Source organism: Hordeum vulgare, chromosome 1H, assembly GCF_904849725.1.
Source record: "Hordeum vulgare subsp. vulgare chromosome 1H, MorexV3_pseudomolecules_assembly, whole genome shotgun sequence".
In the NCBI taxonomy this organism is placed as follows: Eukaryota; Viridiplantae; Streptophyta; class Magnoliopsida; order Poales; family Poaceae; genus Hordeum; species Hordeum vulgare.
In genome coordinates this window covers 479,414,604-479,429,401 of record NC_058518.1, presented here as the reverse complement: position 1 = coordinate 479,429,401, position 14,798 = coordinate 479,414,604, and the positions used below count along the sequence as shown (strand labels likewise).

The 14,798-nt window shown below is 45.6% G+C and overlaps 2 protein-coding genes across 2 annotated transcripts; one reads left to right on the top strand and one right to left on the bottom strand.

Annotated features, from left to right (window-relative positions):
* Positions 1 to 11,388: 11,388 nt before the first annotated feature.
* On the top strand, positions 11,389 to 11,562 carry LOC123416426 (50S ribosomal protein L33-like). The gene has a single exon (XM_045106797.1). The coding sequence runs from the start codon at positions 11,389 to 11,391 to the stop codon at positions 11,560 to 11,562; it is 174 nt and encodes a 57-aa protein (XP_044962732.1).
* Positions 11,563 to 11,990: 428 nt separating this feature from the next.
* Positions 11,991 to 14,596, bottom strand: LOC123416409 (beta-arabinofuranosyltransferase RAY1). The gene is made up of 4 exons (XM_045106796.1): positions 14,172 to 14,596; positions 13,341 to 14,078; positions 12,984 to 13,230; positions 11,991 to 12,739 (listed from the first exon to the last, which is right to left on the bottom strand). Exons 1-4 carry the CDS (start codon positions 14,352 to 14,354, stop codon positions 12,291 to 12,293), a joined length of 1,617 nt encoding a protein of 538 aa, XP_044962731.1. The 5' UTR covers positions 14,355 to 14,596; the 3' UTR covers positions 11,991 to 12,290.
* Positions 14,597 to 14,798: the final 202 nt, after the last annotated feature.

Below are 14,798 nucleotides of genomic sequence, written 5' to 3'. Positions count from 1 at the left end.
CCGCAGGTGAAGCTCGTCGCATCTCACTTGAACCCCCTGCTACCTTAGGTCGTGAAGTCACGAACTTCACCACACTTGCCAAGTCTTCATACCTCACTTTCCGCTGAGACATTGATCAATTCTCTATCGTACGTGACTCTACGGACTCACGTTTCCGCACACACGTCCAGACGGACATTTTTACTACAGTCATAGTTCCTAAGGGTCTCTTTGTTCATCACTTCATAGATCTTGAGCATATTCGCATGCACCCGACGAAATACCCGGGTGCCATTGAGCTTATTGAGGCATCGGGGCTTGCTGCCCCGTTTGCTTTTCATCGTGATTTTAACGTTGCTGCCATTCACCAGTTCTATGCCACATGCTTATTTGCTCCAAACCACACTGTCAGCTGGATCACCTCTGACATTCGCTTCACAGCTTCTTATGATACGTTTGTTGCCGCACTTGGTTTCCCCAACTCCGGCTTCAAAATACATAGGAATGATCCTAACCATGCACCTAAGTCCATTGAGGCGTGTGGGTATCTCCTCAAACCACTCCGTGAGCTTGATGCGGATGAACGCATGAAGGATCTTAACCAGGTATCCATCTGGCGTTCACCTTACTTTATCATCTTTCAGTGTCTTATCCGCACCATCTATCCCAAGATGGGTGATAAGGGCTCTTGCAGTGGCTACTGTATTGACATCATGTCACACTTGTACGAGCACCCCAAGAGCAAAATTAATGTGCCTCACTTTCTATGGAATGAGATTCGGCTTGCTAGTTTTCAATACAAGCGAGCTTTTCCTCATGCCCCCTTCATCCAGGCTCTTATTAATCATGTTGCTGATTTCTCTGTTGCTATCACTCACACACATCACAAGTGGGTCATTCCCGCTCACATGGCGGATAACTATGCTCCCAAGAAAACCCCATCCTCCACATCCACTCGCCGCATTACTGCCCGGTCAGCAACCCCCTCATCTAGCTCCGCTCCTCTCGGTCGCTTTGCCAAATTCATTGGCAAGGCACATTCTGCTATGATGAAGGCCGTCTCTTTCCAGTGTGGTCAAACTCATGATGTGGTTTCTCGCCTAGTCTCCTCCAAGAATGCCCTCAAGGCTCATCTGAGAGACTCGTGCGCTCTTGATGTGAGTGATGATGAGGCCCTTCCTGCTGCTCCTCCTTCTGACTTTGGCTTCCCATCTGGTCCTGAGTGGGCTGATTTTCTTGACGAGGCTGGTGGCAGTGGTTTGCCTGATGATGCGGATGATGATGTTGAGGATGATGCCTGATTAATGATGATATTGATGAGGGTGATCCTTGAGTACGTGATAGCATTGCCGGTTTTCCCTCCTTTTTGGTCCTTGATGCCAAAGGGGGAGAACATTATCTTATCTTAGTTTTCGATTTTAGTTCCTCTCACAATGTATGGTATGATGTATTATGTCGAACTTAATGATGTATCTTCATGTAACGATACTTATAGATGGTGTGCTATGCCATCACCTATGGATGATGTATTGTTGAACTATCATGTGGTGATGAGATATCACGATATTATCGTTGTGTCATATGATGATGAGTTTTATGCTATCCTATTGATTCATATGATATGCTATGTATTCTTGAACTATTATGGTGTTATATCATGCTATTATCTTCAATGCACACATTAAGGGGGAGCTCTCGCACTTACCTATTTTACTATGCATATAATAAGGGGGAGCTTCATAAGCATCGTAACAAAACTCTCCTAAGCCACACATGTCTATTAATATTGTTGAGAGCTATATGTATGTTGTCATCAACTACCAAAAAGGGGGAGATTGAAAGTGCAGTCATGCCCTTAATCATGTTTTGGTGTTGCTCACAACACACATATAGATAATTAATCACTAACCATTTTTAAGCTATTGTGAATGATCATGTGTTGATAAGGACAAGCTCATGTGCTAACAAGGACAAGATCAAGATAAGCATTCCTGAGCACTACATGCTTGATCCTTGTGGATGTTCACATGGTGGACAAATGAAGATAAATATATAAGCTAGGCTTTCCACATTGTGTATGGGAGAGCTACTTGAAGACTTCATCATGTCTTGCTTTCAACATTGAGCCAAGAAGGAACAACAACATCAAGCTCAAGTGAAAGGGCTAACTCAAGGTATCGGTTACTTTGATGTTAGCGGTGCGGAGTGATGATCAGCGAATAAAAGTACACACTCAAGTATGGATCATCGGTATCCCTTTTACAATTCTTGAGTCTTTAGGGATCCCGCACTATTAAGAGGGGATCACAGGTTTTTGTGATGAACTTGCTCAAACTAGATATCCACTATTCCGCCCAATACCACATATTCTCTACTCTGCTCCTATCTCAAAAATGGTCTAATGTCTCGGACTTCCGGCTCCCTCCGGACGTCCGAGGGCCGGTCAAGGGTCGGACAACCGACAGGCTTCAGAAATCCGGAGCCCTGCACCAGAAGAACTTGAGCCCTATAACTCGGATTTCCGGCTCCCTCCGGACATCCGAGGGCCGGTCGACCGACCAGCTTCGGAAATCCGAAGCCCTGCACCAGAAGAACGTGAGCTCTATAACTCGGATTTCCGGCTCCCTCCGGACGTCCGAGGGCCGGACGTCCGACCCCTTCGGAAATCTGGAACCTTGCACCAGAAGAAGTTGAGTCGAATAACTCGGATTTCCGGCCTTCTCCGGACGTCCGGTCCCTGTTCAACTCACAGTGTTTCCAGACATATCTACAGCTCTCGGACGACCGACCCCTTTCGGACGTCCGACCCCTTGCGGATGCCCGGACTTCCGTAAACTGTCGGACGTCCGAACCCTGTGTGACTTAAAGTGTCCCCAATGGCTGTTTTTACACTCCCCGCTATATATACCCCCTCCCACTTCGTGAGAGGGTGTCCAACACAGCCATATCCTCATAAGAACACATTTCTACCTCACACACATTTGCTCACACCAAATCTTAGATCCCAAGAGCATTTGTGAGCCCCTTTGAGAGTTGTTCCAATCAAAAGATAGATCGTCTCCCTCTCCTTCTCTCAACCCAAGCTATTTGAGATTTGAGCAAGTTTTGAGCATTCCCCGTGATCTTGTTACTCTTGGAGGTTGGAGACTCCTAGGCGGTAGGAATTCTTCGGAGAGGAATCAATCCGTGTGATTACCCCCGGAAAAGTTTGTGAGGGTTTGGAAGCTACCTCAAAGGCTTACCACTAGTGGTTGAGAAACGCCTTCGTGGTGTTATCTCAAAGGGAGAATAGGATGAGCCTTCGTGGCGTTGGTGTGCCTTCGTGGTAACATCCACCTCTCTAACGGTGACTAGCTTCCCTCCAAGGAAGTGAACATCGGGATACATCTTCGTCTCAGTGACCTTGGTTATCCTTAACCCTAACTCCTTACTTGTGGTTTACTTGTGTTACTTGAGCATACATACATTGCATATTGGTTGTGCTCACTATATTGTGTTGGCTATTTCTTGTACAAGATTAATCACTCAAGCATACCCTCTATATCCACACGTTCACACTTGCAGCTTTTGATATATCGTGTGATATAGCGTGATCTAGTATCTTGTGTCGTTCACCTACTTGTCGTGTGATATAGCTCAAGTAAGTTTGTGTAACTTACTTGTGCTTGTTAGTAACTATATTGTGTCCATCTTGGTAGATCGTGTTGTTGATACACATTGCAGTGCCTAGTGCATTTAGGATTTGTGCTTGACAAGTACCCTCTTAGTTTATTTCCGAATTAGTTTCAAGCCAAATCCGAAGAAGTTTTTAAATAGCCTATTCACCCCCCCCCTCTAGGCGTCATCGAGGTCTTTTCAGTGTCACTTCACTTGGAGTCGAACTTCTGGATGACGCTATAATTGACAGAATCCTCTAGTCTCTCCCACCAAGATACAAGGGTTTTGTGCTGAACTACAACATGCAAGGGATGGAAAAGACCATTCCCGAGTTGTACTCGATGCTGAAATCTGCAGAAGTAGAAATCAAGAAAGAGCATCAAGTGTTGATGGTCAATAAGACCACCAGTTTTAAGAAGGGCAAGGGTAAGAAGAACTTCTAGAAAGACGGCAAAGCCGTTGCCACGCCCGGTAAGCCAGATACCGGGAAGAAGAAAAAGAATGGACCCAAGCGTAAGACTGAGTGCTTCTATTGTAAGGGAAAAGGTCACTGGAAGCGGAACTGCCCCAAGTACTTAGCGGACAAGAAGGCCGGCAACGTTAAAGGTATATATGATATATATGTTATTGATGTGTACCTTACCAGCGCTCGTAGTAGCTCATGGTTATTTGATACCGGTGTTGTTGCTCACATTTGCAACTCAAAGCAAGAACTGCGAATAAGCGGAGACTGGCCAAGGACGAGGTGACGATGCACGTCGAGAATGGCTCCAAGGTCGATGTGATCACCATCGGCACGCTACCTCTACATCTATCATCGGGATTAGTTTTAAACCTTAATAATTGTTATTTAGTACCAGCTTTGAGCATGAATATTGTATCAGGGTCTTGCTTAATGCGAGACGGCTACTCATTTAAGTCAGAGAATAATGGTTGTTCTATTTATATGAGTGATGTGTTTTATGGTCATCCTCCGCTGGTGAATGGTTTATTCTTGATGAATCTCGATCGTGATGTTACACATATTCATAGTGTGAGTACCAAAAGATGTAAAGTTGATAATGATAGTCCCACATACTTGTGGCACTGCCGCCTTGGTCACATCGGTGGTAAGCGCATGAAGAAGCTCAATACTAATGGATTATTAGAGTCTCTTGACTTTGAATCATTTGAAACATGCAAACCGTGCCTCATGGGCAAGATAACTAAGACTCCATTCTCAGGAATGATGGAGAGAGCGACCGACTTATTGGAAATAATACATACTGATGTGTGTGGTCCAATGAACATTGAAGATCACGGTGGCTACCGTTATGTTCTCACTCTCACCGATGATTTGAGTAGGTATGGGTATATCTACTTGATGAAACACAAATCCGAGACGTTTGAAAGGTTCAAGGAATTTCAGAGTGAGGTTGAGAATCAACGTGACAGAAAAATTAAATGTCTACGATCTGATCGTGGAGGAGAATATTTGAGTCACAAGTTTGGCACACACCTAAGGAAGTGTGGAATTGTTTCACAACTGACGCCGCCTGGCACACCGCAATGTAACGGAGTGTCTGAACGTCGTAATCGCACTTTATTAGATATGGTATGATCTATGATGTCTCTTACCGACTTACCGCTATCATTTTGGGGATACGCATTGGAAACTGCAACATTCACTTTAAATAGGGCACCGTCTAAATCCGTTGAGACGACACCGTATGAACGATGGTTTGGAAAGAAACCTAAGTTGTCGTTTCTTAAAGTTTGGGTATGCGATGCTTGTGTGAAGAAACTTCAACCAGAAAAGCTCGAACCCAAAGCGGAGAAATGTGTATTCATAGGATACCCTAAGGAAACTATTGGGTATACCTTCTATCTTTGATCTGAAGGTAAACCTTTGTTGCCAAGAACGGATCCTTTCGAGAGAAAGAGTTTCTCTGAAAGAAGTAAGTGGGAGGAAAGTAGAACTTGATGAGGTAATTACACCCCCTCTCGAACCGGAGAGTAGCGCAGCGCGGGAAATTGTTCCTGTGGCGCCTACGCCAACTGAAGAGGAAGTTAATGATGATAATCATGAAGCTTCGGATCGAGTTACTAATGAACCACGAAGGTCCACAAGGGTACGTTCCGCACCAGAGTGGTACGGCAACCCTGTGATGGAAATCATGTTATTATAGAACGGTGAACCTTCGAACTATGAAGAAGCAATGGCAGGCCCGGATTCCAACAAATGGCTTGAGGCTATGAAATCCGAGATAGGATCCATGTATGAGAACAAAGTATGGACTTTGGTGGACTTGCCCGATGATCGGCGAGCCATAGAAAATAAATGGATCTTCAAGAAGAAGACTGGCGCAAATGGTAATGTGACCGTTTATAAAGCTCGACTTGTCGCAAAGGGTTTTCGACAAATTCAAGGTGTTGACTACGAAGAGACTTTCTCTCCCATAGCAAAGCTGAAGTCACTCTGAATCATGTTAGCAATTGCCGCTTTTCATGATTATGAAATTTGGCAAATGGACGTCAAAACAACATTCCTTAACGGGAATCTTAAGGAAGAGTTGTATATGATGCAACCAGAAGGTTTTGTCGACCCTAAGAGTGCTAACAAGGTGTGCAAGCTCCAGCCCTCCATCTATGGGCTGGTGCAAGCATCTCGGAGTTGGAACATTCGCTTTAATGAGGTGATTAAAGCGTTTGGGTTCACACAGGTTTATGGAGAAGCTTGTCTGTACAAGAAAGTGAGTGGGAGCTCTGTAGATTTCCTCATACTATATGTGGATGACATATTATTGATGGGGAATAACATATAGTTGTTGGAGAGCATAAAGGCCTATTTGAACAAGAGTTTTTCAATGCAGGACCTTGGAGAAGTTGCATACATATTAGGCATCAAGATCTATAGAGATAGATCGAGACGCCTCATAGGTCTTTCGCAAAGTACATACCTTGACAAGATATTGAAGAAGTTCAATATGGAAAACTCAAAGAAGGGGTTCTTGCCAGTTTTGCAATGTATGATATTGAGTAAGACTCAGTCACCGACCACGACAGCTGATAGAGAGAAGATGAGTATTGTCCCCTACGTTTCAGCCGTAGGCTCTATAATATATGTCATGCTGTGTAGCAGACCTGATATAAACCTTACCATAAGTTTGGTAGGGAGGTACCAAAGTGATCCCGGTATGGAACACTGGACAGCGGTCAAGAATATCCTTAAGTACCTGAAGAGGACCAAGGAGATGTTTCTCGTTTATGGAGGTGACGAAGAACTCGTTGTAAAGGGTTACGTCGATGCTAGCTTCGACACACATCCGGATGACTCTAAGTCACAGACCGGATACGTGTATGTTTTGAATGGTGGGGCAGTGAGCTGGTGCAGCAGCAAGCAAGAAGTCGTGGCAGCATCTACATGTGAAGCGCAGTACATAGCTGCTTCAGAAGCGGCTCATGAAGGGATTTGGATGAAGGAGCTCATCACCGACCTTGGAGTGGTCCCAAGCGCATCGGATCCGATGACACTCTTCTGTGATAACACTAGGGCCATTGCCATAGCCAAGGAGCCCAGGTTTCACCAGAAGACCAAGCACATCAAACGCCGCTACAACTCCATCCAGGACAATGTCCAGAGTGGAGTAATAGATATTTGTAAAGTGCACACGGATCTGAATATTGCAGACCCGTTGACTAAACCTCTTCCTCGAGCAAAACATGATCAACACCACAATGCTATGGGTGTTCGATACATCACAATGTAACTAGATTATTGACTCTAGTGCAAGTGAGAGACTGTTGGAAATATGCCCTAGAGGCAATAATAAAATGGTTATTATCATATTTCCTTGTTCATGATAATCGTCTATTGTTCATGCTATAATTGTATTCACAGGAAACAGTAATACATGTCTGAATAAATAGATCACAACGTGTCCCTAGCAAGCCTCTAGTTGGCTGGCCCGTTGATCAATAGATGATCATGGTTTCCTCATCATGGACATTAGATGTCATTGATAACGGAATCACATCATTGGGAGAATGATGTGATGGACAAGACCCAATCCTAAGCATAGCACTACATCGTGTTATTCGTATGCTAAAGCTTTTCTAATGTCAAGTGTCTTTTCCTTCGACTGTGAGACTGTGCAACTCCCGGATACCGTAGGAGTGCTTTGGGTGTATCAAACGTCACAACGTAACTGGGTGACTATAAAGGTGCACTACGGGTATCTCCAAAACTGTCTGTTGGGTTGGTACGAATCAAGATCGAGATTTGTCACTCCGTGTGACGGAGAGGTATCTCTGGGCCCACTCGGTAGAACATCATCATAATGAGCTCAGTGTGACTAAGTAGTTAGTCACGGGATGATGTGCTACGGAACGAGTAAAGAGACTTACCGGTAACGAGATTGAACAAGGTATAGGTATACCGACGATCGAATCTCGGGCAAGTTCTATACCGACAAACAAAGGGAATTCTATACGGGATTGATTGAATCCTTGACATCGTGGTTCATCCGATGAGATCATCGTGGAACATGTGGGAGCCACCATGGGTATCCAGATCCCGCTGATGGATATTGGTCGGAGAGTGTCTCGGTCATGTCTGCATGCCTCCCGAACCCGTAGGGTCTACACACTTAAGGTTCGATGACGCTAGGGTTATAGGGAATTGTTATACGAGGTTACGAAGGTTGTTCGGAGTCCCGGATGAGATCCCGGACGTCACGAGGAGCTCCGGAATGGTCCGGAGGTAAAGACTGATATATAGGATGGATGGGTTTGGACGCTGGAAATGTTTCATGCACCACCGGCAAAGTGTCGGGACCACCGGAAGGGTTCCGGAGGCCCACCGGGAGGGGCCACAAGCCCCGGAAGGCTAAATGGGCCAAGTGCGGGAGGGAACCAGCCCCTAGGTGGGCTGGTGTGCCCCCCACACTCAGCCCAGGCGCACCAGAGAGGGAGGGAGGGGAAACCCTAGGCGCTGGTGGGCCTAAGGCCCACCTAGGGGTGCGCCACCCCCCTCTCCTCCCTGGCCGCCGCCCCCTCTCCCATCTAGGGCTGCCCCCGCCCCCTCAAGGGGGAAACCCTAAAGTGGGCGCCACCCCTCCCTTTCCCCTATATATAGTGGGGTTTTTGGCCTTTGGAGATACGGTTTTCCATCTCTCTCGGCGCAGCCCTGTCTCTCTTCTTCCTCCTCTCCCATAGTGCTTGGGAGAGGAGGAAGCTCTGCCGGGAGACCTCGTCTCTCCATTGACACCACGCCGTCGTGCTGCCGGAGATCTTCCCCAACCTCTCCCTCCTCCTTGCTGGATCAAGGTGTGGGAGACGTCACCGGGCTGCACGTGTGTTGAACACGGAGGTGCCGTGATTCGGCACTAGATCGGAATCACACCGCGATCTGAATCCCCGAGTACGACTCCATCAACCGCGTTCTAGCAACGCTTTCGCTTAGCGATCTTCAAAGGTATGAATATCCACTCTCCCCTCTCTCGTTGCTGGTCTCTCCATAGGAAGATCTGAATATGGTGTAGGAAAATTTTGAATTTATGCTACGTTCCCCAACACTGCTGGCGCGGCCAGGCCCTAGGTCGTGCTAGGAGGCCGCCTAGGTGGGTCCCACCTCCTTCGGTGCTCTCCTTTGGCCTATATTTAGAGTCCCGAGAGGAAACCCTTACAGAACTTCTGGAATCACAAATTTCTCCAACGTTCCGCCGCCGCAGCGCTTCCGAGATCGAGAGCGTCATGAGACCTCTTCCCGGCACCCTGCCGGAGGGAGGATTGACCTCCGGGAGCTTCTCCACCGCCATGGACGCTTCCCGACGTGTCATGAGTAGTCCTCCTTGGACCATGAGTCCATGGCCAGTAGCTATATGATGTCTTCTCTCCAATCTTATGCTTCAATGGTTAGTCCTTGTGAGCTGCACTACATGATCAAGACATCTATCTAATTCTCTTGCTATTGCTATGCTCATTTTGTTGGGATCCGATGGATTATGAGATTATGTTTAGATTGTTATGAGTTATATATTTGATTATCTTTTTATATTATGTTCCTTAGTGATTCATGCATGTTCTCCGTTTCTATTTATTGCTTTGGCCGAGTAGTAGATTGTAACTCCAAGAGGGAGCGTTATGCATGATTGTGGGTTCATGCCCCTCGATGTCTAGCTTGAGTGACAGAAACATGAGACTTGGGGATGTGCTTGTTGCCACCAGGGAGAAAAGAGCGGTGCTTGTGACCACGGTTGCAAGGATTGTTTACCTTACGCATAGTTCATTAATGCAGTTGTCCATTGCTTTGAGTTGTTCTGGGTAGATATCTCAAGATGGATGATTAGTAAGTAGATGATGATGAATAAACAGTCTACTTGTTTTGGCGTACTGCCCATTACTATTGAACCTCTAACTATCAAGTAGCATGATTAGCATTGTGGTGCGATCATAATTTTGTCAATTGCCCAACTGTGATTTGTTTACCCAAGCATAGTAGTTTATCGTCTTTTGGGAGAGAGACATCACTAGTGATCATCATGTGACTCCGGTCCATATCACCATCATTGTTTACACCTCCATCATTTATCGCTTTCATTTACTTTTCCGTTGCAATCACTATTACTTTCCCGCTTGTGTTTTGATTCTTTGCAAACTACAAGGCCGGAGAGATTGACAACCTCTCTGTACTTGTTGGGAGCAAAGTTATTTGTTGTGTGTGCAGGTCCACGTCTTCTGCTAGCGCCAGGGTGGAAGACACCTACTTGTTGAGCCTAGGAGTCTTCCTGGTTCAATAAACCTTACAGTCTCCGTATAAGGAAAATCAGCTGCTGACTACATTTCCACCTTCCACTTGGGGTAACCAACGAGGGACGAGAAGTATATCGATCAACTCGTCATCATGGTGTTGTTCTGGGGCAAAGAGTAAAAATTAAATGGAATGTCATTCATTATGATAGTAGGACTCTAGAGAGTGCTCAAAGAAATTATGCTACTACCAAGAAAGAATTTTAGCAGTTGTGTTTGCATGTGACAAGTTTAGACCTTATATTGTTGATTCTAATGTTACTACTCACACCAATCATGCTGCTATTAAATATCTGATGGAAAAGAAAGATGCGAAGACTAGATTAATTAGGTGGGTTCTTTTACTTCAAGAATTTGACTTGCATATTATTGATAGAAAGGGAGCTGAGAATCCGGTAGCAGACATTTGTCTAGGATGGAAAATGTTATTCATGACCCGCTGCATATTGATGATAATTTTTCTGATGAGCAATTAGATGTTATAAATGCTTCTCATAATACTCATTGGTATGCAGATTATGATAATTATATTATTGCTAAAAATATACCACCTAGTTTTACCCACCAACAAAAGAAAAGGTTTTCTTTGATTTAAGACATTATTTTTGAGATGACCCACATATATATAAAAAAAGGAGTAGATGGTGTTATTAGACGTTGTGTACCTGAGAATGAATAGGAACAAATTCCACGGAAGTGTCATTCTGAGGCATACAGAGAGCATCACGATGGAGATAAAACTACACATAAGTTACTACAATCTGATTTTTATTGACCTACTCTTTTCAAAGATGCACGTAAGTTTGTCCTTTCTTTTGATGAATGTCAAAGAATTGATAATATTGGTAGGCGTCAGAAAATGTCTATGAATTATTCGCTTGTTATTAAATCATTTGATGTTTGAGGTTTTGTTTGTGTGCCCTGTTTTCAGTTTCCTCTGTCGTCCAAGTTCATACCCACCAGATGGGGAAGGCTAAGCGTGCATCGATATTTATCAGGCTCGTTTCGGCGGCTGGGACTGGATTGTTCTATGTGAAGCGCAAGAATCCTCGGCGGATCACAGAGAAGCTCGAGTTCGGGAAGTACGATCCGCGTGTAAACAAGCATGTGCTATTCACGGAAGCCAAGATGAAGTGAGACAGCCAAGCCTTTTTTTTCTTAGCATAAGACCTCAATCGTTCATGCAAACCAATCTACTTCCTTCGTTTCTAAACATAAGACCTTTTAGAAATTTCGTTATAGACTAGATACGGAGCAAAATGAATGAATCTACATCCTAAAATAAGACTACATGCATCCGTATGTAGTTTATAATGAAATATTTAAAATGACTTATATTTAGAAACGGATGGAGTTAATAGAATGAGTCTGAACTTCTGGGCACCAAATCAGCATGGATTTCACTTGTTCTGCTTGGCCTGTTTATTTGTATTGTAACTGAAATGGGCTGCAAGCCTGCTAAAGTACCATTCCATTTTGGTGTTGGGATATTTGTCAGGTGGATGCTTGTTTCTGAAACTTAAAGCATCCACAGATGAAGGGGTAGAGGGTCTGAACCACCAAGATAAATGTAAGCTTTTTATTTCATTTCATTCCATTTCATGTTCCCTTCCTGTTTAACACCTGAAACATAGATGATGTCTCCGCAACTGAGTATCAGATAGCTGAGAGGCATGATTTTAGACTATGTTTCAGATTCAAGTCTGAGCTCTGAACAATGTTTTGCCTGTTTTGTGTGCATGACGCTATCAACAAACAAGTAATACGTCTTGTCAACACAAGCAGGTTGTCAATCCCTGAACATTTTCAAAATTAGCATGGCAAGTACCTCAACACTAACTGCCCGTGTGGCCAGATAGATGAGACTACTCCACCACTGCGAAGCTACTTGCCACACCCCAACTCTGCAAGCACATCCTGGAGCTAGGATCATAGTCCCACAGCCCAGACACCATCTGTCGCCGCAGCTTCTTCTTCCTCCCGTTTACCCAGTTATTGTGGATGATGAAACACCCGAGGCTCCTGCAAGCTGAGCGCAGATCATGCCTTTCCCAAAGTCCCTTGTAAGCTCCGTTGGGAAACATGTCCCTGTCTAAAAACACGACGGTGAGGTTCGTGCTAGGCTCTAGGCATCTGTCGTCGCCGAGGCGGTTCACACCCTCCTTCCCACACAGGACGTCGTAGAAGCTTGGCTGCTCTGACGAGTTTGATTTGGCTGCGTGCTTCACTACCATCTCCATTGTGGTGATGGTGGCGCTGTCTGACCGGGCGTAATAGAAACCCGAGTTTAGTCGGCGCGGCATGTTTATTGGCCCTGTCAACAAAGAACAGTAAGAATTCTCAAACACAATGTTCTTTGTAGGTATTCTGTTTCTTGAATGGATTTTTTTTAGCTTTTCTTGAATGGAAATTTAGCAGAAATTGGCACAATGCTGTAAGGTGTAAAATGTGCAAAAAGTCCTAACACATGATTTAAATAAGAACACCGTTATCCACCACCAGAAGAAACATTAGCAAAAGCAAATTTGTAACCATAATCACTAAGAGGTAAAGGTCACCTGTCTCATTGTGTTCATCTGACTGTGCTGCGAATGTTGCTGGTCCAAGAGAATACAGGAATTGCACTGGATTTCGAAACCAATAGACATCAACATCACTTAGCAGCACATTGTACCCCATCCTTATAATCTCCAGAACAATGCGCGATTTAACCTTCGTCACCCGCTTAAAACACTGGGTTCCAAAGTGGCAGTCATCAAAGCTGACGTTCTTTGGTGACAATGGATCTCTGAAAACTGGCAAACCCTAGAATTAGGGATTGAAAACTTGAGCATAAATTGGCAGTTTTGCAAAAAGAAAGTAACTGACAGAAAACAAGAAAAACAATGATGGAATGAATTCAAGTTCATCATTACCTGCAAGACGGAGAATTCGTATGTCTCTTGATCTAGAGCACAAACTACAAAATTGTTGACTCCGAGATGGCGCAAGCGGCACACCCAACTCATAAGCATGTCCCTGTAACTTGCCCCAGCAACACCAAGAACAACAGACCTATTCTGATCGGCTACAAACTGAAGGAGCATTTCTAACGAATATGGAACATCATAGACTTCTGAAGAATAGCTTCGCAGATGATCAGACAAGCAATTGTTCTCTTTTTTCCATGGGTTACTACCAACCTCTTCATGGGCATTCTGTTCTTTACCTATGAAAAATCTTGAGAATGTTGGCTCTTGAACTTTGCTCAGCATGTAATCTTCAGAATGCTTTACTACTTTATACAGCGTGGAAAAAGAATGATGACCTCCTGGCGGACGGTGGCTATACGACCCGTAAACCGAAGCGAGATGGCGATTGACACCATACTCCCAGGATCCATCAGGTAATCTACCGCTGCTACTCGAACCTGCGCCGTGCTTTGCGGTGAAATCTTCAGGGTATAGCCCAAGAACTAGACTGCTTGCATCGAAGACGAATCTCGTTTCAGATGACAGAACCTCATGGGCCAGCCACCTGTTGTGTGCCCCTCTTCCATATAGAAAAGAAGGCACAACTCCTTCTAGCAATGGACTGCCCGGATTGTTCCAGGCGAAAATAAGCCCCCTGTCGCTGCTATCTGCCGCCCGTTTGTCAGCTTGAATCTCCTCTAGCTAATGGAATTGATCAAATCAATATTTCACTATCAAATTGATCAAATGAGTTTTCTAAGATTGCCGTTGATAGAAGGAAAGAAGAAAAAGTACCATCGCGTTGTTGGCGAGATTGTAGGGGAAGCTGGAAATGTTGCGTGACGTTGAAACGAGGAGCCAGTCACGGCTGATTCTGCTGAGATCTGTCAGTAATGTGACGGTTTCTGGAAGCAGAACAATTTCAGGGTCAACGAGGACGCAGATGTCGGAGCCGGCAGCTTGTGCTCTAGCGACCATGGAGTGGAAGAATGGCGTCCCCGTGAACCTGAAACCAGGAAAGCAAGTGCAGCTCAGTTCGAGCAGCCTACATGGCGTACTGAACAAACTGTACGAGTTGAATTGGCGAGAGTGCCCGCACGAGGAATCGACGGCGGCCTCGACGGTGACCCGGCGTCCGAGCCGTCCGGCGAGGGCGTGCGCCGACGGGTGAGAGCCGAGGAGCACGACGGTGACGTCCCACGGGAGGGCCAGCCACGACCGCACCGCCAGCTCCTGCCGCGCGGGCGAGCCGTCGGGCGGGCGGAGCGGGGCCGAGAAGATAGTGACCCTTGGAGCGGCGGTCCGGGGGTCGCCTTCCTCCCGATGGTGGTGGCCGGCGCGCGCGGTGGAGGAGGCGCGGTGGAGCACGGCCGCCGCGAGGGCGACGAAGGCGAGGGCGAGTAGGAGAACGACGAGGCATCC